Consider the following 27,496-nt stretch of genomic DNA (forward strand, 5'->3'; position numbering starts at 1 on the left):
ATTTTTTTGATATTCTGTAAAAACTCACACCATATAACAAGCTGTTATTTTCATGGTAGTTTGCTCTAATGTTCAATGTGAACATTGCCTAATGTTTAATCAATGAAAAGATTGCTGTAACCCAGACTTTGTTCCGATTCTGAAAGGTGGGTAAAATATCATCAAATATCACCTCTTCGTTTGGCTTAAAACTTTTTTCTGACACAAAATTTCTTTAAATTAGGGATTAAATGAAAATCCGAATTTATCAAAGGTAGTGAATGTAGTGGATGTACTAATTTCTTACTTCAAATCCCTTGTGTAAGATGTTATTATTTTTATTCCATTGCAACTCAATTCTCAACTCACAAATTTTTTTATTCAATTGGTCCAGAAGACTAATTTATCCCATATTTTTTCCCATTCTGCAAGATAATCAATAGAAATAATGACCTTTTTTCATTCCAGAATTCACTGGGCGCAACCAAGAGGAACAATGTTCGGCAATGGCCAGAAAATGAGTATGAGCGGAAAATGGGGAAAACCTTTTCGGCACATAAAACTGACTTCGCCTTTTTTGGGAAAAGTACCACAGGTTACCATCCATTAGTTACCTTTTTGTTGTACGACTCATCTGCAGTAACAGTACAGTTGGTTTCTTTTTAAAACGGTCCGAAGAGTGCAGCGAAATTAATTTGATATTGGTAAGAATTTTGAGCTATTCATACTGCACATTGCTTAATGCTTTCTGCATATGTTATTGTTACAAAATGTACCCTAATCTTTCATCTGTTATTCGCTTGGTGTCAACTGTCTCAGTACACCTTCAATTGCCGGCCAACCTACTGTGCAATGTTTTTGATATTTTCATGTGTGGTTGTACTCTTGGGTTGCCCTTCTCAGTAATTATCCTCGTCGTGAAGTTCGGCCCGTTTCTTCGCTGTAAAAAAGTGGAGAGCGGCAGTTCATTCTATGTAAACTCAATCAACCACTTCTTCAATATTCAAACCAACTTTAGATGAATTTCTGTAGGCGATAAACAGATAAAATGAAGTTCTTGATGTTGGTACAAAATTACACTTTATCCATTTCAATTAAAAGTGCACTTTGAATGACGTATATAAAGAATACGACCAGAGATATAAGTTATTATGGTATGTAAACCAACATGACAAAAACAAAAATTCGTTGACAGGAAAGCTATCCCGGTGAACTGTCCAGATCATTTAACTTCATCCCTGTAGAATCATCAACCAGTAGAAGTTGAAGAATTTAACTCGTATCCCTCCTCTGAAATTCTAATGACATTATTTAATTAATTAATGTATTGACAAAGTAAAATTGCTTTGAAGAAAGCTAAACGGGGAAGAAAACTGTCGAAAACGAAAGAGGATGTTGCAAAAGTTTTGTATGTTAGATATTTCATGAAAATGGCAAGTGAGATGCACATCATTTACATTAGCAAACGGTGTACAATGGTGTATGCACTAAATGTACCGGCAGAGTTAGTGCAGATCGCAGTAACGATCAAGTTTGTGCATGTGTAGCACTGTAGTCCCAGCTGGTCTACCTTCTTACCTTTCATCCCTAGCCCCTACTTCCTGGAACTTACTCTAAGCACTTTGCGTCTCCAAACTTATATTTACACTAAAAGCATGAATGCATTCCAAAAGTTGTGCTAGTTACTTTGTGTATATCGCTTTGGTGGTGACTACTTGAAAGGAAAGAGAAGAGCATTTCCTACGACGAGGGCAAGATTCTGGGTAAAATATCGATACACTAATGTGATGAGACATATATAGAATATTATATGCCTAGTCAGGAGAAAGGTCGTCTAGCCGAGCAGGCAGTTCCTTTAAAGATATTTCCACGCTCTCATTGGCCAAAGAAAACCTTACTTTCCCTTCTAGAATACATTTACTTATAACTGGTCTAAATTATGATGCAGTTATTTCACTTAGTTTCCAAGTTGGTGCTACAAATTTCGCACACACTCCTCCTAATCTAACTTACACATTTGATACACTCTGATATCCTAACGTACCCCATTACAGATTGCCACAAACGATAAGCACTAAATTATTTTCTATACGACCATACCCTCTCGCTCCTCCCACCACTTATTGAACTCAATTTTTCTTCAAAATAAAAAAAATATATACTCAATTTTCCATACAAATTTAATGAGTTCAAAAAGAGGCGAAAGTTAAATTAAGATAAATGAAGAAATAATGAGGTAAAAAGTACTTTTAAAAAAGTAGTTTTGTTAGCTTTATGTGCAAAAAGAAAGTAAACATCTAGAAAAACATCTCGTGCGAACACTCACACGACCTTTTCTTAAGTAAACTTTTTTAAAAAAATATTTTGCGCCTAAAAATTCGTTAAAAACTACAGATAAGCCAGTATAACCAGCATTCCAAAAGTTGTGCTAGTTACTTTGTGTATATCGCTTTGGTGGTGACTACTTGAAAGGAAAGAGAAGAGATATAAGAAAATACGGTATTTCCGCTCAACAGATTTCTTTTCAGATTTACAAATCTCTTGCATATTAAATACCTAAAAGTGTTTTAAAGGTATTAAGTCCTTATACTTATTGCACTTAAATGACCTTTCAGAGTAAAGTTTAACCTCCAACTCTTACCTTGAACTTCCGCTAGAACAGTTTAGAAAGAAAATGTTTCAAATAAAGTTATAGCTCCACAAATGTGCAATGAGCTTACAATGTTTGAATAAAATCTTTTGAGCCATTTTTGGGAAAACATCCCCAATAAAAGTTGTAAAATCTGGTAAACTGGTAAAAAGTGAATTATTATACTGCGTTACTTCAAAGTAAATCCATTCATCATATTAACTCATGATATTTAAAACCCATTATATACATGATTTGCGGTTAAACTCATTACTAAATGAGCAAATAGAGGATCTCGTTTTGACACATATTCTGCCATAGCTTCTTATTAATGCTATTAAAAAAACTTACAACATGCATTATTCGTGAAATAGAGGCAAGCCTCGCCAGATCAACCTTAATCTACATTTTCCTCTGAACGTTAGAATTGATTCTCATACTGTATGTAATTTTAGGTACTAAAATCTTATTTTAAAATTTTGTAAAGGAAAGGTTTCGGGCCTTTTATTGTGTGAAAGAGGTAGAGCAATGTAACAACACTTTTCAGAGATTGGAGAAAAATAGAAGTTAAATACTTTAATGTCAGCAACCAAAGTAAATTTCCCTGACAAACGTGTTAAAGGTTGCCAATATGGCATGATAATAACAGGGTTTTTTTTTATCTTTTTTGGCGGGGAGTTGTTTGTTTTATTCACAGTACATAAAGATAGTAAGTAGATGAAGCGAGAAATGTTCACACAAAAACAGAACTGTGGTCCAGTTAGTGAAACAACCAAATACCATTTTGTATGCTATGTTTTTGATTTCAAACTTTTTGCATGATTGTTGGCACAAAGCTTATCTGCAATACACCTGGACGGACACTATCATACCTACCTGGGCTTGCTCAATGTTACCCCCTAATCATTGTGGACTGAATGGTTTCACCACTGGGGGCCATCGTACGCCATTACAATGGTAGGCCCATTGGTTTGGGGGGTAGTACCATATGTTTGAATCTAAATGCTGCTTTTTCTTTTTTTAGCATGTTTATTTGTTGTCACTTGTTGATTTGGAAATATAATAAATTAGTGAATTTTGAAAAATGAAATACAATAAAAAGTCAATTACCTACTTGAAAATTAAATTTGGTACAAAAGGAAGAATTTTTCACTCTTTTCGTTCTCATCTTTATTTGAGTCATCAAGATACATGAAGTGGTCTCTCTCTCTCTCTCTCACTCTCTCTCACCCCCCCTCTTTAACACCACACCAATTTTTCCAGTAGTTGAGTGACTTTCGTAAGTGCAGATAAAGAATTGCAATTATTACTTTGGAACTGTAATCGTCATTCTTCTGCTCCCATAATGAAGGTATTCGTAAGTTAAAGCAATCTTGCTTCCTCTTTGTACATTCCTGGGCTGAAATAAATATCTTTAAAAATTTAAATCTAAAAAACTTAGGTGGTAATGCTCCTGTGGTGAATGGTCGCGGGGTTTCAAGCCAAAACCACTACGACCTAAAAGACTATCGTAGTACCCTAAATGTAGACATCTTTAAAGTGTTAAATGTACAGTTGAAGTAGTGATATATGCTAGAGATAGCCTGAGTACACCAAGTAGGAGCCCAGAACTATCTCTGCAGACCCTATGCAGTGTTCCCTCTAATTTTTTGTGACCTGTGTGCGCACTTTTTTAAGTGTGTGCAGTTTTTCCCAAAATAAACAAATTTTGTGCGACAATTTAAAAAAGTGCATATAATAAACAAAAAAGACAATACAAGAATAGTATTAATATTTAGCCAAATTTTGTACCTAACTTATACGCATTGACTCGATCTTACAGCATACCACTTGTACTACATACAATACAACGGGACACAAGGAAAAATTTACCCTAAAATCAAGTCAAATCATTAGTTCGTGAAGACAGAATTTAGCTGATTACTGTGGCTTCCCTTTTCCATTCAAGTGAAAAATAAGAAAATTTAAATACTTACAATGTAATAACGTTGTCTGCTTCTAATTTTTTAAATTAACACATTAGTCAAAACAAACAAACAAGAACGACAATTCACAATTACTTATTATTGAACAATTTTAGAATTAAGGATTACATTTTTTATGAATGGCATTTATTTTATAACTTCTCTCTCCAGCTTTTTGGTTTTAACCATTCTGCAAATTTACCCTAAATTTACATTATTTCCGTCACTCATATATGATTTTACTCTCATCAGCATATCCATATGTTCCTGCAATCGATTTCTTTGTTTCGTTTTAATCAAAAAATTTTTGTGCGCGCCAATATTTTTCCTGTGCGCTATGTTTAAATTTATGTGCGCGCGCACACGCGCACAGCTTAGAGGGAACACTGGCCCTATGTACTATGATCGTACTGGGAAGTACAAACAAGAACAAGTAAAAACATTTACAAGAGTAAATGTGTACGCGGCTGGGATACACTCCAGAGGCACCAGAAAATGTCTAGTTCACCTATATCCACGGGAATTTTAAAGTTATCCAATAAATTAACCAATAATTCTGCAGTTGCCTTCAATTATAATAGCGATTATTTAATATACATATGTAAATAAAGTAAACAAGGATATTTACTTCCTGATCGCTGATGTAAGAATTTCAAGCGGACATCATCATAATCATTAGAGCAGTACGACATCATCATCTCCATCACTTTTCCTGATTATAAACGGCTAAATGCTTCATTAACCTTTTTAAACATTTAATTCTAATATTACTTCCAGGAAGGATCGGTTTGGGAATTTTAAAACTCATTACGCATACAATTTTAATAATTATGTTTTATCATCTTCAATTAAAATTAATTCCAAACTTTGAATTTGATTATTTTAATCGTCTGATTAAATATTTGAAATTTATTTAGTAAATTAGTTAGTAATATGGCCAGACTAATTGTATAAATAGATGGTAGAATAAATATCTTAGGAAGAGTAAGTCCACTAAATTTACTGTTGAATTTTAAATCTTTTGAAGCAAATACTGTATTTAAATTTGATTTATAACTTTTAAATGTTTTTTTTTATTAATGCTATGATATTACCATCAAATCTGGTAAATATAATTCAATTAGGATACCTCCATCCGCCGGAATTCGGGAGCAAATCCCAGGGGCAAGGAAGAGGTAGATCTCAAAATAGGGCAAAAGTATTTTTCTTTAATTACATTTTGATGAAAATAAATAGTGGTGTACCTTTACTTTACATAATCTTAATTCAGTTTTCTTAAGTATTTTCAAAGCAAGAATCTGACTTACAACAAGAGAATATGGTAAAATCTAATTTATTGGAAGCTGCGTTACACAATATCTACAAAAACAAAAATTGTAAAAATCTGTACCCATATTAAGAATTAGGCAGATTCCTTTTACGTACAAAACTAATTTAATTTTCTTTCTTAATCACAATCATTTTCATGCTTTATCTCATCTCTGTTTTTTTTTTTGGAGGAAAAACCAAGAAAATTAACTTTAAAATGAGAAAAAAAAAAAAAATCTTTGAGGAAAAATATTTCAGATTTTTTTTAATGAGATTGCCGGTTAGAAAGTTGCCGACGAGGTGGGTGCCCGTCTTCCAGGATTAGAGGTTGATGTATGTAGGTAATTTAGACCTCATTTGGCCGGTGTTGTTTTCATATTACCACCACCACCGCAGCGCAACAAGCTGTTCTCTATCTAAATCTACATCCCATAGACTTTTGATTACGTGTTTTTTTTTTTTCTTATTAAATATATTATATATTAAAGATTCTTTTAATATCTAAATATTAATCACGGGTTTCCCACGATGTTTAAAGGAAATCTCTGCTTGATACTAGCTGGAGATTATGAATTTTGCAAAAATGCTTCATTTGGCCACATAAACATTCATGTGTTCCATTTCTATTGATTTCAATAATAATTAAAATTAGTAATGCATGAAAAATCGCTCATAGTGCCAATGACCTTAATATGTTCACGCGCATTAAACAAAACAAAAAATTAATAATTATATAGGCTATTAATTAAGTATTTAGAATTATGGTCGAATAAAGACAAATTCCATCTCTACAACCAGGCTTAAAGTCAACCTAAAGGATGCAATATTGAAGGAAATATGGGCAGTTGAAGTTTAAACCTTTTTGATCTGGCTAAAACTTAGGCATGAAATATTTCCTATTGTAACGTTCAGAAATCTTTAGAATTTCGTTTAAAGAAAGGCTAATTCTACCTCTTTTACACCACCTAGCTGTAAAAATCAAGTGCAGTAGTTTGTTTAACGTTAGAAAAAAGTTTTTCTATTAATTAGTAATTATTAAAATAGTAATGAGCCTACATTATTTAAAAAAATATACATAATTCAGATAAAATTGATTGAAATCAATGTTTTGAAATATTATTGAATTTATGCAGTTCAGATCGAGATATTGAAAGAAATTGAAATGAAAAACAAATTTCTCAAGGGAAAGATCTTATGTAAAAGATATATCAAGTTGAGAAGTTTTTGCAACTTCAGTAAGTTTTAATTTCCGTTCGTTGGAATGTGAATAACAGAAAAATATCTGAAGCGACTCCATCTGTTGGTAGTGGCTGATCAAACTGATCATATTATTGGTTTTTATCAACTTCTTTCTTTCTGCTTTTCCCTCTCTTTTTTTTTAGAAATCTTAAACAATGTGCTTAAAAAAACATGAATATCTGGCAAAACTCGACATTCTTTTACTACTATTTACAAAGTAATATCTAAATAAACTTATATTTATAAACTTTCATCAAAAAATTCGTAAATTTTACTAAACGTTAGTTACCTTCTGTTCACTACACTGAAACATTTGTGAGAAGCCTTAAGCCCCTTCTTTGTAGAACTCCCTAATAATAAATTTTTGTTGACAAGAAAGTCAAACAAAAACAGTAGATCCTTATTAAGAATGAACGGTATATGAAGACTAATACAATCATCAACCAAATCAAGGATGCTTGCTACTTAAATAATTGTAGACCTTCATGAACGGAGGGATATGTTCGTTGGTTATGATTTGGGTGAAAACAAGGCTGATTCAGTAACTATAATTGAGCTATTGAGTCGATAGTTCTCGACCAGTATGCGTCCATCTCACTAGGCAAATGGCATCTCTCCACATGGAACCACCGATTACTGGTCGCAGTGCTGAAGCAGTTCTAGTTTGAGTGTTACAGAAAATTGGAGCATCGGATTCTACATACTGTTTGACTCACGAGCCCATAAAGCAAACAGAAATATAATATTTTTGTGGAGAAGAGGTTTCTCCTACTAGACATAAAATAGGATGAACCATTAAGACTCTATGAGGTGCCTGAGGGCAAGAACACCAATGACCTATTCTTAATTCAAATATTTCCCCTTCTAGATTTCTTAACACTTCAGTCATGGATTAACAGAAATTGTCTCTCCTTTTATTTATTTATAACAGATGGTAAAGATTTCTTATTTTCTGTGCACTTCTGGCTCATTTCCTGTGTAAAGGTCACTTCCTTTAAGTATTCGTATTCACTTAAATGAGCACCATAATATAGTTCGCACGATTAGTTCGTTTTAGATTCTGCGGCTTTTCATCTTTCACCGTACAACTAACATTGACTTGTTTTCCTCTTTTATTTTATGAAGATATTCTTGTATTATACGAGTTACTTTCCTACTTTATTTAGTCAGTTTATTTAAAATTTAATATTCTATTTAAAAATATTATATGAAATATTTTAATAAAATTTTGTTTAGCTTTTATCGCTATTTCTTGCTTTAGCTTTCTTTCAAGCTCTAGCTCAGATCGTTAGAGAAACACTAATATGCAAAGAGCACTGTGCTTCCCACAAAGCCTCGCATTAAAATTTCCGGTCTATATAAAAAATTATTTTGTTTTCAATTTGGCAATAAAGCCTTCTTTATCACATAATTTAATCTTTATGCGTAAGAAATAGCGCGGTTATTTTACTTGGGAAGGATATTGAGGTTGCTAAGGAGTAAATTATCTTTTAAGTCTGGACACATGGAAGTAATACTTTTCAACTCGTGATTACAATATTTACTTGTTCAAGAGATCTGCTCTTGCAGTTGTAATTTTCAAAAAAATATAGAAAAAAATAATTTAAATTACCGTTTACTTGAAAATTGAAACGAATATTATCGAGCACATTATAACTTTGAATAACGATGAATTATCTATACTTTTTCTAATACTGTTTTAAGTTAATAACAAACGTAAAAAGATGTTTTAACTTAAAACTGTATTATTAATTTATTTTTTATTTAAATAAAGAAATTATTTTATAAAAAGAGAATAATTAAGTTTATTTAATTATTTAGATACGAATATTGTTTGTTGTTAATAGGTTTTTAATTCAATTACACACCGCGGACCTAACGAAAAGTTCACACAGGCTGCATGCGGGTTCCACACGTCTGAATTAGAGGATTGGATGTTGACAGAGGTGAGAATAATTTTTTTTATAATGAGCTGTGATGAATGTTTGATGAATGGTGTATTTATCTCATTGTGCATGGTCTTATTGGACATGTAGCATGAAGTCAATTAGGTGTTACGAAGAATCTGAGAGATATGCTTGAGATATGCATAGTTTAAGTCCGTAAGCCCAGATTGGTTTCAAAAGTGCGTTATAAATAGTTTAAAGTCTGTTTTTATCAAGCATTCACTCAAGCAAATGGTAAAGTTTTTTGAGTTCTTATCTGCTGCATGACATCTACAACTTTTTCTACTTTTAAATTCTTAAATATGTTTTTGGCTTAAAAAAATTGTGTACAGAGGCTGAAACAAGTTTATAATACCTTAATTTGTCAGTACAATAGCCAATTACATGCCTATTTAGGTATTTATAATACGATGCTCTTAAAAAAATAATTTTCTATGGTTGAGTAGCTGTAACTGGGCTTGATGATGTGAAAATTGGGCTAATACTCTTGCAAAAGATGAAAGGTAATTATGTTGAAGATGAGTTGATACCATGACGGAAGTGAAAGTTAAGGAGCACATTCATTCCGTACCTTAGACCATGATACAGTAACAAAATAGTGTAAAGATGTTAAATATATACTTATTTAATGGAATCTAAAGGAGAATATGATTACAATAACAGAGATGCGGGGCCGAGGCGATATCGTACTGATAACATTCTATTGAAGTGGGCGGCGGAGTTAAATGGAAATGGGATCCAGCTGACGGGCAGATTGTTAGTGACGTTGCAGTCATGCACACCCACACAGAGCCAACAGAATACGGTAGAGCAAGAGAACAGGCATTTGTTCAGGAACAGAGTCCTCTAGGTTCCATAGACTCCCAGTCTGTCTGCAGTGTCCTAGAGTGTGTGTAATGAACGCCTATTGTCTTCAAACAAGCTTTCAGTCCAATGGTAACCACTGAAACAGAAAGACAAATGTTTAATTTTATTTCTTTCTTCTAGTGTAAGGGAGTACAGCGATTGGTCAAATTTTCGAATCTGATTCTAAACAGAAATGCAACTTTTGAGATCCACTGAAATCGGAAATAAACTTGATAATGATGTTCGAAGAAAATCGTTGGAGCCATTTTCAAGTAAAACTCTTTTGAGTGGAAAATCATTCAGTAAGTATTCTCAACAAATTTAAGCCTTCTATTCACACAGAGCTACATAATACCTCGCGTAACATTCAAATTGAATTTTAGAGAAAAGCTAATAATCACTTCTATAAAAGTGATAATTTCAAATATCTCTGGAAAAAAAATTACAATAAACAATATCGGATATTTATTGAAATGTTGGCAATTAAAATATGTTTTTGTAAAATATTAGATTTTATCTGACAGGACCTCAATAAATTGGAAAAAGTTTTAATGACAATTTTGATCGCTGTCATCATAAATTTTGCAATGGTAACTCCTTTCTCTTCTGAATCGGAGTGGTGATCAGAATAGTTAACTCTTTCTTCATCTTCTGAAGTCTCAGAGCTCCAATCAAAAGTACAATTCTTTCATTTAGACAATTTTTCTAGCAAATCTCTTCTTCCATGAATTCAGATCAATGAATTCTGTTCAAAATTTGCCAGCATAACTAGCCAACAACTAGTAATAAGTAGAGAAAAATTTGCATGACCAGATAAGTCAGAAACAACTTAAATAGTTGTAAATAGAGATTTCTACCAAAAAAAACAAGAAGATGGACGCTAACTTAAACTAAACTTCACCAGCGCTTTCGCACGAGCTTAAAACCTTTAGAACTAGTTGAAACTTCAAAATAAAAAGTTTGTAAATAAATAAATGGTAAATTTCATGCCTTAGGATAAAATTCAAGATACCCCAATAGTTCAAGAAACCTAAGTAAGGCTGCAAGAAAACAAAGAACTTGGTCAATTTTAAAAACTACAGAATTTAAATAAATAAATTAATAATACTTGGGCTACGAGAAATGAATGGCTGGAAGGAAAAGATCAACACCAGTCGCAAGTTAACTTTGAACAAGTATTCTATTAAGCTAAATTATGTACCATTTTATAAACAATAAGAAATGACAAAAGCAACGTGGGCTTAAGCGTCGACAAGAGAGGTGTACGGTGGGATTGGAGATGATGTAGAAAGACCTCTTTGTTTCTTTAAGAGTAATGTTGACAAGATAATCCTATTTTGTTCTACTATTAGCGCTGTTGGTGTTGTCGACTTTGTTATATATACATATAATTCCTATCGCAAAGGATTTTACAACTACTAACATTCACAGAGTAAGAGAGGAGACTTGCAAGGATTTGTGTTCTTGTGCTTGAATCCCTACTTAATTCTTTATCTACTGCCTTAGTTAATAAAGACAGACTTGATGTTATATTGTACATTCTAATTAATATAATACTTTATTCGCTTTCCATTATTTGTAAAATAAGTTTGTTTGCTCGCATTGTGTTTTTATTTAATACAAAGCCGACATCTTCTTCGTCCATCTACTCAAGATTACGAGCTCTGTGACTCAGTGAAGAGTGCATAACTCTAAAGTGACTCTATAAAGAAACTCCCAACTTCCAGACTAAAATGAAACTGCTCTAAAATGAATTCTTCAAGAGAATTATTCCAATAAAAATTTATAAATCTGCATTCATAAATTCGAAATTTAAAGAAAATCGAAGAACCGATTTCCTTCTTATTATTACCATACAAAATTGATATATTTCTTTTATTCAGAAAGAGGTGTTTGTTTTCCGCTATTGGAAAACAGACAATAAGATCACCGAATTTTTCCAGATAACTTTGCAATGCTATTGCATTTAGGTCATTTTAAAAATTAAAATTATGGTATTCAAGAAACAGATTCGTGGTAAGAAAATATTTATTTACATGTAAGGTCACGTAAGGGAGCAATCATCTTTTATTTCTAGATGTTATTGTACGAGTACGAGTTAATTACACCGTGGAGATCTTTACACATTACACACTAGAGGCGGAAATATGATGTAATGAATGTTTAATTAATGCTCTCCGAAAGGAAGTTAAAAAAAAAAAAACTGGGTCATTTCTGATTCGTCAACTTTGAAATTGAATTACTGGCGCATTTCTATTCGCTTTCTCCCAACGCTTCATATCGAAGACAACTTTTTTAAGCGAAATAAATGCTTTATGCCTTCGAATTACGGATGTTGTTAATAGAAATAATCACTCCTCTCTCTCTCGAGAGAGAGAGTAAAACCATCCCCGAAACATTAGGAAACTATATTTTTTAGTTCTATGGTTTATATTGTTTAACTTAATGACTTTATAGTGCCAAAACTATTTCACAAACATATTTTCAGAAACGATCTCATTAAACAAATGTTTGTGTTGTAACCAAATATTCTGAAGTGATAAAGTAATTCATTACTTATTGACCCCCACCTGAAATAAATTCGACATAAATACACACGGGCACCCCAGAACTTTTATATAGTACTATATGCATATTTTACTTATATTCAAAGCGCTTTTGTATGTTCCACTATACACGGAAAGTAGTAATTTTTGTGTTGAGTTAAATAAAATATTTCCGGTGACACGCTACCAAACAAGCGTACGTTGTTCTTGAGCTGTCCATTACACTCGGAACATCAGACATTCAGGGATGAATTAACTCGCATTTTCTTCACTTTCATTTAGGATTAAATTAATAAGCGAGGATGTTAAATTAAAGAATAGGACAAAATTATTCAAATATTCATTTTATTTAGTTCTTCATATTAAAGTGAATTTAACTTCCTTATTACGACATTATGTGTAGGATATATTATATAAGAATTAATGTAACAAATAGAAAACGAAGCAGTTTGGTTCCTTTAGCGCGTCCTTTGCAATTATTTCTTCTAGCCAATCTACTTTTGTTCTAACTTGAAGTGCCTTTTGTGGCTGACCATAAATCAGTCTTTAAGACGTTCTACTTACTTTTTCACTTTTATATTTCAGTTTTAACTGAAGCAGATAAAGGATTCAAAATGTAGCTGATATTATTCTCCGTAGTACACTTCTTTCTTCCATCGCTGAGTGATTTAGGACCAGCATTAATCAGCAGTTTAGAGAAATTAACTTCAATTATGTTTCTGCCTCACATTCAGATTCGGATTCCATTTTAATTTAACTAAGTGGATCTTTTAACAGGTTTTTAGATTTCTTTTTTTTCAATTGACGAACCAGCATTTGCAATGCTATGATAGCACTGAATATGCATACTGAAACATTGCCTCACTGCGAGGAAAGAAGCTATTGCGCTGTAATACCTGCCAATTGCTTTTGTCACTTGAAGAGGAAATCGCGTGGCTAATGGCGTTTTAACCGCATGGAAGGAATATTTTGGAATTGTGCGAGATGTTCAGTGGCTAGCCAAGGGATTACAATGGGATTGCAGGGATTGGTGCAATTTTATCAAACGGAATGAAGGCTACTAGTTTGTCAAAAGGTATTTTAGATATCTCTGTGGATGGTTAAATTGGAAACAAAGAAAAGAGAGCTTTAACACGCATTGTAATCGCAGGAGAAAGGGACGTTTGGTTGAACTCCAAAGAATTTTGTACTTTATTTTATTTATTGTGATTTTTTTAAATGTAAAGAAAATTTTACATAATAATGTTCAAGAATTGGGACACTTTATCAGCAGTTTTAACACTGCTTAAGTGTTAAGTGGTACACTTTACACTTCCACTCTCAGTTTACACTTTAGGATACACTTTAAGTTATGAGAGGTGTCATAAAAATTTACAATTTGTGTTTGAAAAATATTTGAACCTTAAGAATAGAAGGAACGGAGAGTCGTGTGAGTTTTCTATTCATTCAATTTTGTAAACTTGTCACTTTTACTTCTAATTTTGGAAAAGAAAAATATTGACTTTAAGGTACTTTGAGAGAGTGAGATAGGCGTAACTCTGGTTATAATTTGTCATTGGTTTTTGGTTATTGTTTTGACATGATGGAAAAGGAAGGTGGGATTAGAAGATTTGCGTCATCCAGAGTCCTAGGGATGATATAGCACAGGAAGAGTGCTGTGCCCAACGTTCTGTTTTATATATATATATATATTTGAGAAAGAATAGGAGTGGCCAGACGAGGGGGGCGGATGGGGCGCTGGTAGATAACTGCTTCTTATTTTGACTGACACTGTCTACACAGCTGGAATCATAATACAGATATCTCTCCCATACTGGCACACAGATTGTCTATTTCTTTCGCATTCTATCCTCGAACGTCATGTGCCGCTCTGTGCCACACAAATCTTGTTTCTACTTTCTATTTCTTGTTCTTATTTTTGAAGCCGGAGGATTTTTTTCTCCATTTTTCTATTAATATTTTTAATTATATTTGTAGAAAGAGTTTAATTTTCATATTACAAGAACATTTCGTTACATGAGATCCTTACTTCTATTATGGCAAGTTAAAACCAGTAAATTAACAAATGATGTTCAATTTAAGGAAACGTAAAAATGGATTATGTTGCTTTTATATATAAGTTTTATTTCCTGCTAAAGAATAATAGCTCTTCAACGTCATAAAAAGAAAATGTAAATATTTAAGAAACACAGGATATTTGTTTTATGTGTACTTTTTAATGTATAATTCAATTCTAAGGTATAAAAACAATGACATAGAGAGTTCATGAAATCAACAACTTTCTATCAGTTTTTCTTACTTCTACACGTTTAAATTTCACCTCAAAGTTGATATAATTAAAATAAGAGAGAGAGGTAATGTGACAGAGAGAATTCAGAAACTAACGAGAAAGGTAGAACAGAAACAGATATTCAAAACTGGATGTATATTCAAGTAAATGAAATCAGCAAGGCAGACATCACCCAGTGATGTCTACGGTCACTATGCACTGAGCCAATCTTTGGGATGGTCGTGAATCCACCGGCTTTTAATCGTCTGTGAGGGTTGTCTGAGCGTTGGACAATCTCTGATCAATGAGATTAGAATAGGCGGAGGTAGTGGATTGATTTTGGGCAAACGCATTTGATTAATTGGAAAACAAAAGAGATTTCTTGATCGGTATGGGGGGTAATTAGAAAAAAAAAAAAATTTCATGAGCGACAGTGATTAGGCGAAGACCTTGGATTGGAAAGTTTGGCAGCGATAGAAAATGAAATGCTTAGTAGAACTCGAAACCTCGCATTTACCATACAGAGCGGCTGTATGAATAATTTGTAAATTCCTCTTCTGTTGTTAAGGTAAAATTTCAAGCTTCTGTCAAGTAGTTTTGATTGAGAAAAGTTTGTTAGCGTTGCTTATGGTTACTAGTCTTTCAAGTCTTTTATATGGTTCCATGTTTGTCGCTTGTGTCGTATTTTGTCCACAATTGGAGGAAGGAAGATACGGCTAAGAGAAAACGAAATGTTTTTGCTTTTGATAGGTTTTTTTTTTTTATTCTTCCTTGCGTTAGTCACTCTTTTAAGGAGTTCACGAGTCTGAATGGCTCTAGAGGCGATGACAGTATCAGAGTTCAGAACCATTTCGCCTCTGCCCTCTGCATAATTAAAATGGATTGTATCAGGAAAGATGGTTTCAAATTTAAGTTATATATTGTCTATACGAAATATTGAACAAAAGTTTAAAGAAATCGTTTCACCATCTTTTCTAGAAAATCTCATTAAACTGGAAAACTAATCAATGAAGTGGCAATTTCCCGTTATTGAATTATGTGCACTTAAATGAAAAAACAAAACCTAGGAGAGCACCCTGAACAGTTTAATATTTAGTCATAACCTAATTATAGTCATAATTTATTTTGTAAACATGTTTCAATTACTAATTAGTCCCGGCTAAATATTTCCGGTGGAAATTCACCGGATATCGATACTTCCCCCTTCAAGAAAAAGTAAAAAAAAAATTAAGGATAGAAATAAATATAAAAGTGTTAGGCAACGGCGAAATAGCAGCTGTTTCGTTGGAGGGTAACAAAGGTAATATTTGATCCAAATTGTAGCCTTCGGAGGTGCTGGTGTTTTGGCGTCATGTATTAGTGACGTTACCAGAAATAAAGACAGAAGGTGCTGGAGGTAAGGTAGTCGATGGTGCTAGACTGGTTGGTAGGTTAGAGGCAATGTAACCCGATCATATGCCAATTGAATTCGATAAAAGACTTTTACAAATAGAGGCATTATCGGGTAGGTATGAGTCGGGTCACGTCCAAGTGACCACTTTAGTTTGTTGATAATGCGTTCCAGCCAGCCTCCCGTTACCATCGTCTCTCCAAAGAGGCCCACTGCTTGCTAGATCGTGGTCAGACTAGTTGAGTGGGCAAGCAAACCGCTGCCCATAATCTATAGGAGGTGTTCTGTAGCTTTTTTTTTTTACATTCTCTAGCCCAAACTTACTGCTACCCATAGCCTGCTAACGTCCCTTTAAAACCCTAGGCTATGTACATAGAAACTGTATCAAACCTACCAAAGTTTAACTTCTAGTATGGAACCTTTTTAAATATATAAACTAGGTACATACATTGCACGTGCTATACTACATTAAGCCAACAATATTAATTTACCAGAATCAGGAGAACCATAAGCCCTTGCTTTCTGGGCAATAGGTCCCAAGGGACTAGTTACCAATCCAGGAGATTATTACTACTGAATTAAAAATATTTACATTATAATAAATTATCCAATTCATCCATTTGAAATGGCGAAGTAAAACACGTTTTTTTTTTAAATTAAAACTTTGTTAAAAAAATAATAATAATATCACATCCGTGAGCAGCTTTTATGATTTACAAATCTTTTACCTCTCTGAGGAGGCTTGCAGCGGTTATTTTCTCGATGGTGTGCATGCATGAACAGGTTGATATGATATAAATAGATTCAAATCAGCTCTTCTCTTAGTCAGCCGATCAGACTTTGGTTTTCAGCCGTTCTGGTATCCATTGAAGCGATGTAGTCTTCTTATTTAATTAACAAGCTGCTCTCCGCTTCATTATATCAGAAGTTTCTGAGCGATTTGGGCAAACTATAGCCTTCAGCGACGCATGAGAGTTCAAGAGAATAGTGATACAGCACAAAAATACTTCCTTCTCTGCAATAAAAGTCAATTATATTCTCCCAAGCTCGTTATCATCATTTGCAGCTCATCTTGCCCACGAGAATTGATAACTCTGAACCACTAGCGCCGTAGAAAATCAAACATTCACTTAAGAATAAAATTCTAATCTGAGACTGCCAAATCAGAGTTAATGTCAGGCGTGTTCAATCCCGGCAAGTTCTTAAACATTATTCTAGGTCAATTTCGATGTATTGGATGAGTATTCATTTTCAGATGTTAATAATCTGTTTTTACATCGGGGATAAAATCCATAGAGGTAATTAATCATAAGTAAAAAAAATTTTTGTTTTTTCAAACAGACCATATTTTATAGCGGGATGAGCAGATTCAATCTCTGCAATCTGATCACTCCCGAAGATCTACGTTCCCACGATCGTGTAAATTCAATTTTTAAATTCTAAATAACTAAATAAAACAATCACCTAAATTGTTTTAATAATAATCTCCTCAACAATAAACATAGCAGTTAAAAAGTTAATTATAAGGGTTGATTAAACGACAAAGGAAAGCTGAAACAATGTTAAGAGTAATCATTCAATTATCAAATACAAATAATAATTTATTTTGTTTTCAGCTTCAGGAAACATTTTTTGGTCCACCTTTCAGTTTAACAAGTTGTATAGAAACGTTGTCTTCTACCGCTTAATACATAATAGCGATTGTATCAACCAATTAAGAGTTAGGAACGAACACAATACGTTTGTATCAGTTAGAGAGTAATGCCGCTATGGAAAACCTCTTCCCCTACAACAATCGCTTTATCTTACATCCACCTTCGTCAGCAATCGCCACAAAGCCAAAGCCGCTTGGCCTAAAGGATTTATTGCGTGTGTGTGGCTTGCTAGTGATAATACACAAAGGTAAAGTCCTCTGTAAAGTATTTGATATGAACTATGGATAAATTTGTCTGTGGGTAAGCTAGGATCAACAGATTACATCGCAGATTCTATTGCGACTTCTGTGGGAATGTCAAATAAACGTTATTCAGGAAAATGCCAGAAAACTGCTAGAAGCAAAAAAAAAAAAACTTCAAAGTTGTAGGTCACTCTGATGGTATCCCAGCCAAGATCAACACAGATCCAACAATCGTCGCAAAGGGACTAACAGTTCACTTGAGCAACCAGATGAGCTAACCCATAGTCAAACTCTAGGTTACCAACCTCCACAAAATCTTGCATTACATTTTAAAAACTGGACTTTTATCTCGGGATGTTTGATCTTATAGCCCATTTACTGTACATACATCTACATCTAAACCGAGAGAGTGAATGTCATGAGTGCATATATGTGATGACAATAATTTTTCATTTATTTACAAAAATATCTTTTGGAATAATTAAATACAACTGTAGCGTAAGCATGTTTATACATTGCTGGCAAAGTTACTGTTTATTTTTAACCTTACTCCTCATCACAAACTCATGTCATTCAAGTTTGTTCATAGTTAAAAGCGGTCTACCAAAAACCTTTTATTATGGAACAAGCAACCACAAGGTTAATATAAAATAGATTTCTTCTGTGACTTGAAGATTATATAATGAGCATTTCTGCTGCGGCTCTGTTTGAAACAGCCCCCAAAAATTCTCCTCTCAGATTCATCAAAGTCTACATCATGCACCGTTTATTGCTTTCATTCAGGTAGTTATTAATAGGAGGATAGGTTTTTAATTGTTTATATATATTATATTACAGAAGCTTGTAATACTGTCGATAGTCTAAAAAAGGAAGTAGTTTTTCTCTTCAGCCGACCATATGAGACGGTTCCAGGCTAATAACTTCGGCCTAAGCGAGCCATCTTATAATTATAATTGTTACCTATAAGATATTGTTACTAAGTGAAGGCATGCGTGTTGCGTTGCATGCTTCATTATATATAGGCCGACTACTTCTTGTGATTAATCAGTTTGTGTTAAAGTACAGAAAGATGAAGAAGTTAACGTTAGTTGTGGTGATTATGTTTTTTAGTCCAAAAATTGTTGACAGTGAGGGAACATCAAGCGATTGGGAGCCAATCACATTTGATTCGAATGCAGAAGAACATCAACAGGAAATTCAAGGAGCTGACCACAAAGAACAATCCGAGTATGAAGATGGTGAAAAAGTGGTTCATGTGACAAAAGAAGTAAAAGTGCCATATCCGGTAAAAGTAGAAAAAGAAGTGCCATATCCTGTTCATGTTAAAGTCGAAAGACCTATACCAGTGCATGTACCTAAACCGTATCCAGTAACCATTGAAAAGAAGGTACCTTATCCAGTAAAAGTATTTGTGCCGCATCCATATCCAGTAGAGAGAAAAGTCAAAATACCCATAAAAATTCCGGTAGAACGTCCAGTACCATATAAAGTGACAAAACCAGTACCAGTTTACATTGAGAAAAAAGTGCCCTACCCAGTGGAGAAAAAAATACCAGTGCCAGTAAAAATACCCGTTGAGATACCTAAACCAGTTAAAATAGAACATACAGTGCTTAAAAAAGTACCTTATATATTAGAAAAGAAAGTCCCTTATAAAGTGAAAGTGCCAGTGGAGAAACCCTACGAATTAGTTGTACCTAAACCATACCAAGTCGTAGTGACCAAACGAATACCTTATACAGTTGAAAAGAAAGTACCATATCTAGTAAAAGTACCTGAATATGTAAAAGTGCATGTACCAATATATACGGACGATAAAAAAGGAATCAGCACATTACCATCGGACATAAAGCCAGTTTACGAAGAGCCTCAAGAGTAATGTTTATTATTTTATTATTTATACTAAAGATAAAGAGATCAGACTATCCTAAACCACAATGTTGTATCTTACTGTTGATTTAGTGTAACATCAAAGTGTACATCTTATTACCGGAACTCCAAACATTTTGAACAGAAGCATTAAATCAAACAAAGTCGAGTAGTATTCAAAATTAATTTTAGGTAAAAAAGGAACCAGTATCACACAAACTACTGTGGACTTACAATTTACAAAGAAAAGAATTTTTCAAATTTACAGCTTTATGAAATTAAAAATAAAGATAAAAAAAAATGGCATTGTAAAAATTAGCGAACAAAAGATGGATTAAATATAAAAATGTTTTATAAAAGGTCTATGAAAATGTAATTAATACTACGTAATTAATAAAAAATAAAATAATTCAACTTTTTCTCTTTTTTTGTGCGCATCGCGACTGCCTTGGCCATTAGCGCCCCCTGTCAGCTTGGATATTCTTCCTAAACAAATAATTTTTCAAAAAAAAAAAGAACCAGTGACAAAATTGTTGCCCATTACATGTACAAAATTGTATAAAATCGATGAGTGTAAAAAATAAGACTGAATTGAATGAGACTCGATGATACTGTAAAAACTAATATACCTACTTTGTTGAAAGGAATTGTGTACAAAAAAAACAGAAAAATGTCTCAGCTTTGAAAAATAATAATTAAAATGTATTTATTTTGTAAATCAAGTTCAATAATTTCTTTCCTCATTGAAAATTTAAACATTTCAGCAATTTAATTTCAACCAACAGTTGATTTTCTTACAATTCCATTTTTATGGTTGACATACCTACCAAACCCTATCACTTTTTTTTTTAGTGAGAGAGAGAGGCTCAGTTAATTGACTTATTATAGTGCCATTTCATTACAATTTACTGCACTACTATTTTATAAAGTTGAAAGTTAATGAATCTCGTTGGAATTCTAAGTTTAAGGGGAATCAACAAAACTTTTTAGGGGGCTTATTCTTCATTTAAATTTATTTTTCATAATGTTGATTACTTTATTTTCAGAAAGTTCTAAGGAGCACCTGAGGATTTGGCTAGATAGACGTTTAAGTGAGGGAAGGGGCAAGTTGGGCTCACATTTGCACATGTGGGACCAGTCATAAATTTTAACCAATAATATGTCGGTGAATTCTCTTCTACCAAATTTATATAGTGTTCTCAATATAAACTTAAGTAAATATTCAGTAGCATAACGTGGTTAGTTCATTTGGTTAGGCAGTAACTGGCTAAATTTTCAATGTTATTTGCTCCAAATTTCAATCTTATCTGAAACATTTCAGTCTTATCTATTATCTTCCATTCATGATACTTAATTGGTATAAGCACGTTAAGCCTCGCCTGAAAAAAATTGGCGATTACTTTACTTATTATCTGAATACCAAAATAGAGTTGATGATAACATGGAAAGATGCCTCACGGCTATTAATGCGAAGATATTTAATAATTCTGTATGTTCCAATTATCATTTTCCAGCTGGCCACATTCCAACATTAATATGTTAAGAAAACAGTGACAATCAGTGACTTTTCAATTAATTTAGAGTTTTTTTAGTTTGAAATGAGAGTTCGATTAAAGCGCGCCTCATCTAAAGGCTAGCCTTCGGCTCTCAATACTAGAAAAAGCTGTAATCAAACTGGAGTGGATGAATTTGCAAATTAAGGAGGCAGCGAAAAGCTTCGGGCGTTCGTAAAGCATATAATCAAAAATTATTCAATGTTATATCAAAGCTGGAAATAAAGGAAGTTTTAAGAGAATAATTAAGGCAATTTCTGCATTTTTCGAAAAATATTTTGGAGCCTAAAGAAAAGCTAGGCCACTGAAATTATGCAAATTTAGAATTGTAAAAAAATATCTGTAAGGGACTGTTTTTAAACCAGATTTTTATTATTAGAACTCTAAAATTCTGAACTTTAAAAAGTAGTAATAAAAAACTCGTCATTTCCAAAAAAAAGTTTATTACGTGCAGTAACTTTAACAATGATGTAAAAAAAGTAATAATCTCTTCAAGTGATTTTTGAAAATGTTAAAAGTCAGATGAAAAATTATTGGAAGATATTCCATTTTTATTAAAGATCTGATAATTAATTTTTTATTTTTGTCTATTGAAATTTCACAAACACATACACAGAGCGGGCATGAACTTAAAAACTTTTATGTTTGTTAATAACTGTAATGAATTATTAAAAATGTTAATAAAAGTTTTGTACATTAAAAAAAAAATGAAATTGATCTTCATGGAAGAAAGAATAATATTAGCTTCTATTAATTTTTATGAATCATAAAAAGATGTAATAATAAAAAAGAAACATGAAAGTATTTCCATTGGATGAAATTAAAAATTGCATAGAAAATAAATATGTGAAATATGATTGGCCGATATGATTCCCCTGACAAAGTTAGTTTGTGTGAATGTAGAGTAGAGTAGTGAGGCGAGATGATACTCTGGAGTGAGGCAATTGAGCGAGACAGTATAGTGGGATGGTGGGGGGTGCATTAATTCCAGGACTAACCTAGGTAATAAGTACATTTATACAAGGGAGCCTGCCTCTCTTAGATAACGCTTGCCAGACTCCATATTTAGCAGTCGACCAACATCAGATAACTACACCCCTACCGAAACCGAGCTGTTTACATTATTAAACTGAATGGCCCCGTTTTTACCAAACAGCGTTACAAGGCCCTAGTTCCCGCGCCCTAAACCCAGTCATCACTATACCCGCCTCTACCACTGCCGCTGCTCTGCACTTACTACACCACATTTCTGCCATCACGCTCCCGCCAAATTCAATTTTTCCCAATCACCTTTTTTCTTTCACCGTCTCTCTCTCTCTCTCTCTCTCTCGCCCATCAGGTTGTGCCAAAGATAAGGTTTGAACGGTACGATGTCGTCACGTCGAACACTAACATAATGTAGATTGAAACCGAAGTGTAAACAGTGACCAAATTATTTTTAACGCCCCGCATTATTTTCATTCTCTTCTTCAACAGTAAAAACAAAAAAAAAAAAACCTATTTTTTTTTTACTGATTAAAAACTCTTCTTTTACAATAATCTAATAAAATATTAATAGATAGATTCTTTACTTTCACTTACTCACGAAACAGAAAGTGCTGTGGTCGTGTAAAATTCCTACCTTCACTTCGCTGCAAAAAGAGCAAAAAAAAATACAACTTTTCATTGTTAAGCCTTCATAGTCACATTTTTTGATAGTTAACTTTTTCTTTTCTTTTTTTTTCAGGTTCAGAATGCATTTATGTCATTTGGCTACAAAACCCACATCAGTTACCCATGCATCTGGGTTACTACACCATAAAAGTGAATTATTTATAAAATGAAATAGGGTAAAAAAAGTTGTAAAAGTCACTAACTTAAAGTAAAATAAAATATAAAAGAAGTGTGATAGATAACAAAGAATTTATGGCACTTTGCAAGATTTTGGTTGGATGATCTGATCAGTGAGATATCTGGTATGACCCAATTCTTGGTAGAGGTTAACAGTACTTCTCAAAAGAGAAGTATTTAATTACTCAGTAGCCTCACTCTTCTTGTACCAGTGATAAGTTTTCCAATTTTGCTAGCAACTTCTGAGTAGCAACTAAAATTCATCTACCACTGATTTTCAGTGGTTTCACTCCACTAATTGTATCACAGAACTTATCCCACAAAATTTGACAAGTAAATTATAAGAAAAGTTAAACCACTCGGGAAATCGCCGAAATAACAAAAAACAGTCGTACTCAATTCGTACCATATTCTATATATAAATCAATTACAATTAATTTTTTCAAATCCTTAGATTAAATGATTGACTTTAATAAAATGTTCACATTATGATTCTAAGAGGCACCTCTTTCAGTCCTGTCTGGTTAGATTTAGAGAGCTCGTGTACAAAGTATGAATGTACAAACATAAATAGTTTTACTCCGAAAATGATTCTGCTTTGGAGTGCCATGTTCAGCAGATTTCACCTCAGGAAGCGGAACTAGCCTGTTCATGCAATACCTACGTACAACTTTGTCAAGTCGATACGTTTCAAGTTTTTTTTTTTCATTTCACAAACCCATCAGAAGGCCTGCGATCATCTGAATGGCCATTGTTGGAGTAATATCGCAGAAAATTTAGGCAAACAGTTTTTAATAAAATCTTTTGCCTTCCTTGGTTTCTGCTCTTTTTATTAGAGTAAAAAAGCTGCGGTTTTAGCTTCCAAAATTTCTGAGAAACTCGCATCATCAGCACATCACATTATAAGATTAATATTTACAAATAGGAATCCTTTCGAGAAAAATAAATGAATTAAAAGAGATCAACACTATCGTAGAAAACTTTCAACTAATGTCTAAAGGAAATGGTTGGATCCAGGCCAATGCAATTACCTTGGATCTGAAGTGATTAGTAAACACTAAATTCAATTTACTTTTCCAGAGGAAGTGTATAACATACATGAACAGGATAATTGTAAATTTAGACTTGTTTTTAAAAATGTTAACTTTTTCAGAAATAATGTGAAGTACGAAATCTAAATTAGTCTAAAAACATTAGATCACCATACACGGTACAATTACTACGTTATGCTAAAACCATTAAACCTAACAGACTTTTGGAAAACAGCCAGAAGATTTACAAATCAGTATACCCCCCTTTGTCCGCCCTAAACAACTGATTCAACAGCCAACATTTGACGACGAAAATTCTAAAATGCTTAAGAACAAAAACCATGCATAACTAAGAAGGTGAACCACTGTTAAGTGTTATTCCAAGTTATGATACAGTCAAAACGCTTCGTTTTTTTCCCCTCCCTTCTAGACGTACTTGTATTACATAAGCTACTAAATTAATAGTAGATGATACATCTGTCTACTTACATTTCAAGTATGTCTTCAAAAGTGGTCACTCTTCCTTGACTCTCTAGAGTGGGCTATTGAAATCCTATACCCAAACTTGTGCTGGTTTAATAACCAATTGGAAGGATTTAAAGTTTTTTTTTAATCTTTCTAATATAAAACCATCAAGGGGAAAGAATTTGCTGCCCATATAATCCCAAATAATCTAATATCATCCAGATTCTGCAAATAAAGTCTAAATGGTGAGAAAATGTTGATTGGACTAGTAAACTGTTCCAAAGAGCTCAACTTTGTCTATCCATGCAATTTTGATGATTGAATTCAAGTCGAACTTAATGATTGATTCTGGATTTAATCATATACTTTAGTACAATAAAAAAAAAAAAATCAGAATATTTATACTTACTTTACGACACCTTAATAATATACTTTATGATGTGTTAGGTTAAGTCACATTGTTGAAGCAGCGCTTCCAAACTGAAAAAAAACAGTCCTTTTTTTATCCGAAGGTAAGGACTTATAAAAAGTTTTTTTCAGACCAAAAATTTACTTTTTCAAAATGTAATTTATAAACTTTTAAACTTTAAAAATTATAGCTGTTCAAAAAATTATTTTTGTTTCCAAATGTATTCAATACTATTTATTTGTTATATTTCAAGTATATATTTAGTATTTTTGTATTTATTTTGATTGCAAGTTATAATTGTTGATTTTATAATGTTTAATGCTGTAAAGATGGCATATCAATAAAATGCATTAGATGTAAGCAGTGAAGCTCTACATCAGGACAAAAGAAAATATTGACTTACCGTATAAAATATAATTAAAGTCTAATTTTATTCCTCAAGTTATGGTTTAGGTCAAAAGGTAAAAGAAAACAATCTTAGGTTTATTTTCAAGGGCGTAAGCCAAACAAATGAAAGTATCCTGTACATCAACAGAATTTCAAAAGCATTGGAAAAGTATAAAATTTAACCGTTAACACGATTTATATATGTCAGTTTGTCTAGCCTTTTAGCAAAATCAGTCTACATGCTGAGTATTGGAAAAAAGAATTAAGGGATTGAGAATAATTTGAAAACTATATAAACGACTCGTACATAACGAGTCTCATTTGTGGCGTGGATGAAATGCTATAGGAGGTACATCATTTGTGGTACTAACCACTGGCATATTCAGACGATGAAGTGTTACTATTTGTTGGTAAGCAACTTGAAACAGGGAAGTTAATGTTGAAAGAACTCTTCAAGCGGGGAAGAGAAGTGATGTAGACGTTATGGCATAAACAACCATTGATTCGAATAAGTGCTCACAGATGCTATTTGTAGGCAAACGATCTTAGAGATTTCCAGACTACAAGGGGGGATAGGAGGTTGGAAAAGTGAGAAACCCAAAATCACCCGGGAGATCCCACTCGAGAAGTGTATTCTGTCTTTCTGGCATTTTTAGCTAGTTAGTGTAAGGTTAGCTAGATTTGGAAGTAAAGTACAAAAATAAAAATAAATAAATGAATAATTATTTATTTAGTTATACACAATCTGTACAAATATATGCAATAAGTTAATTAGAAGGTGGATGAGATATATTGGTGCGTGAAGAGCAGGAGGAGAGAAACTAGCCAGCGGTAGCACTTTCATAATAATTAAAATGGGAACTATCCACTAGTATAACGAGGATAGTTATCCTCCATTTTAGATTTTAGTATTCTATTTTTAGGGTAGGGTCTAGGTGGTACAAGTGTAGTCAGCTGGTTTTAGACTTAAAAATCCAAAAAGGAGGGTACGAATGAGAAATCTTCACTATTTTGACCAGGAATAGTGTATTTTCTTCCTAAATGGCATCTTCTAGGGCAATGCTGGAAAGAACAAATGGAGGTCACTGGATTTGGAACTAAACGTTCAGAAACTAGGACAAGAAAGGGGAGGGGATCTTCTACTAATTTTACCAAGAATAGTGTAATTTGTTCTTCTAGCATTCTATTTTGAAGCCAGTTCTAAGTGTTAAAAGTGAAAAATAGAAGTAGAAGTTTATAAAAGAAGATAAAAATGGCAATTTGATAAAAAAAAAAAAACATGAATTTTCCACTATTTTGACCAAGAATAGCGTTTTTTTCTTCTCTGACATTCTACTTCTGGATAGGTACCGGATGTTACAAGTAGAGTCTACTAGGTCTGAAAGTAGAAGTTCAGAAAAACGTCCAAAAAGGAATTTTTCTTTAGTTTCAAGGGAATAGCATATTTTCTATCTCTGACATTCTATTTCTACGCCGGTGCTAGATAGTAGAAACAGGGTCAGCTAGATTTAAAAGTAGAATGCAGAAAGAAGAGTGAAAATAGGCATTTTTAACCAGTTGGCCAAGAATAGTCTATTTGTTTTCTCGCTGGCACTATATTTTTAGGCCACTCCTAGGGAGAGCATATTGAGTCTAGTTTAAAATTCAGAAGGAAAGGTAAAAAAAAATTTTATTTTTTTTACTAGTTTGACCAGGAACAATGTATTTTATCTTTTTGGCCTTCCATTTCTAAACCATTGCTAGATGATGAAAGTGGAGTCGGCTAGTTTTAGAAGTAGAAGGGCAGAAAGAAGGGTAAACATCTGAATCAATTAGGAAAATTCCAGCTCTAAGACAAAATAAAATGTCTTAACATATATGCTTAGAAACTTGAATCCAATCATTTCTCTGCATTCTAAACGTACTTTTATAATCTTCTGTCTCAAGCCACACGTAATGC

At 33.0% G+C, this 27,496-nt stretch overlaps 2 protein-coding genes across 2 annotated transcripts in view; one reads left to right on the forward strand and one right to left on the reverse strand.

The window, feature by feature from the left end:
* Positions 1-9,563: 9,563 nt before the first annotated feature.
* Positions 9,564-27,496, reverse strand: part of PIP5K59B (Phosphatidylinositol 4-phosphate 5-kinase 59B) — a 79,429-nt gene continuing 61,496 nt past the window's right edge. Inside the window, exon 22 of the mRNA XM_074127399.1 lies at positions 9,564-10,008. Coding sequence (XP_073983500.1) covers positions 9,991-10,008 — 18 coding nt within the window. The 3' untranslated portion in view covers positions 9,564-9,990. The remainder of the gene's footprint in view (positions 10,009-27,496) is intronic.
* LOC141453805 (uncharacterized) lies at positions 17,623-23,077 on the forward strand. The gene has a single exon (XM_074127441.1). It carries the CDS (start codon positions 19,002-19,004, stop codon positions 19,890-19,892), a length of 891 nt encoding a protein of 296 aa, XP_073983542.1. The 5' UTR covers positions 17,623-19,001; the 3' UTR covers positions 19,893-23,077.

This window comes from Rhodnius prolixus, unplaced genomic scaffold (assembly GCF_049639745.1).
Source record: "Rhodnius prolixus isolate KJV_2025 unplaced genomic scaffold, Rpr scaffold_3, whole genome shotgun sequence".
NCBI lineage: Eukaryota > Metazoa > Arthropoda > Insecta > Hemiptera > Reduviidae > Rhodnius > Rhodnius prolixus.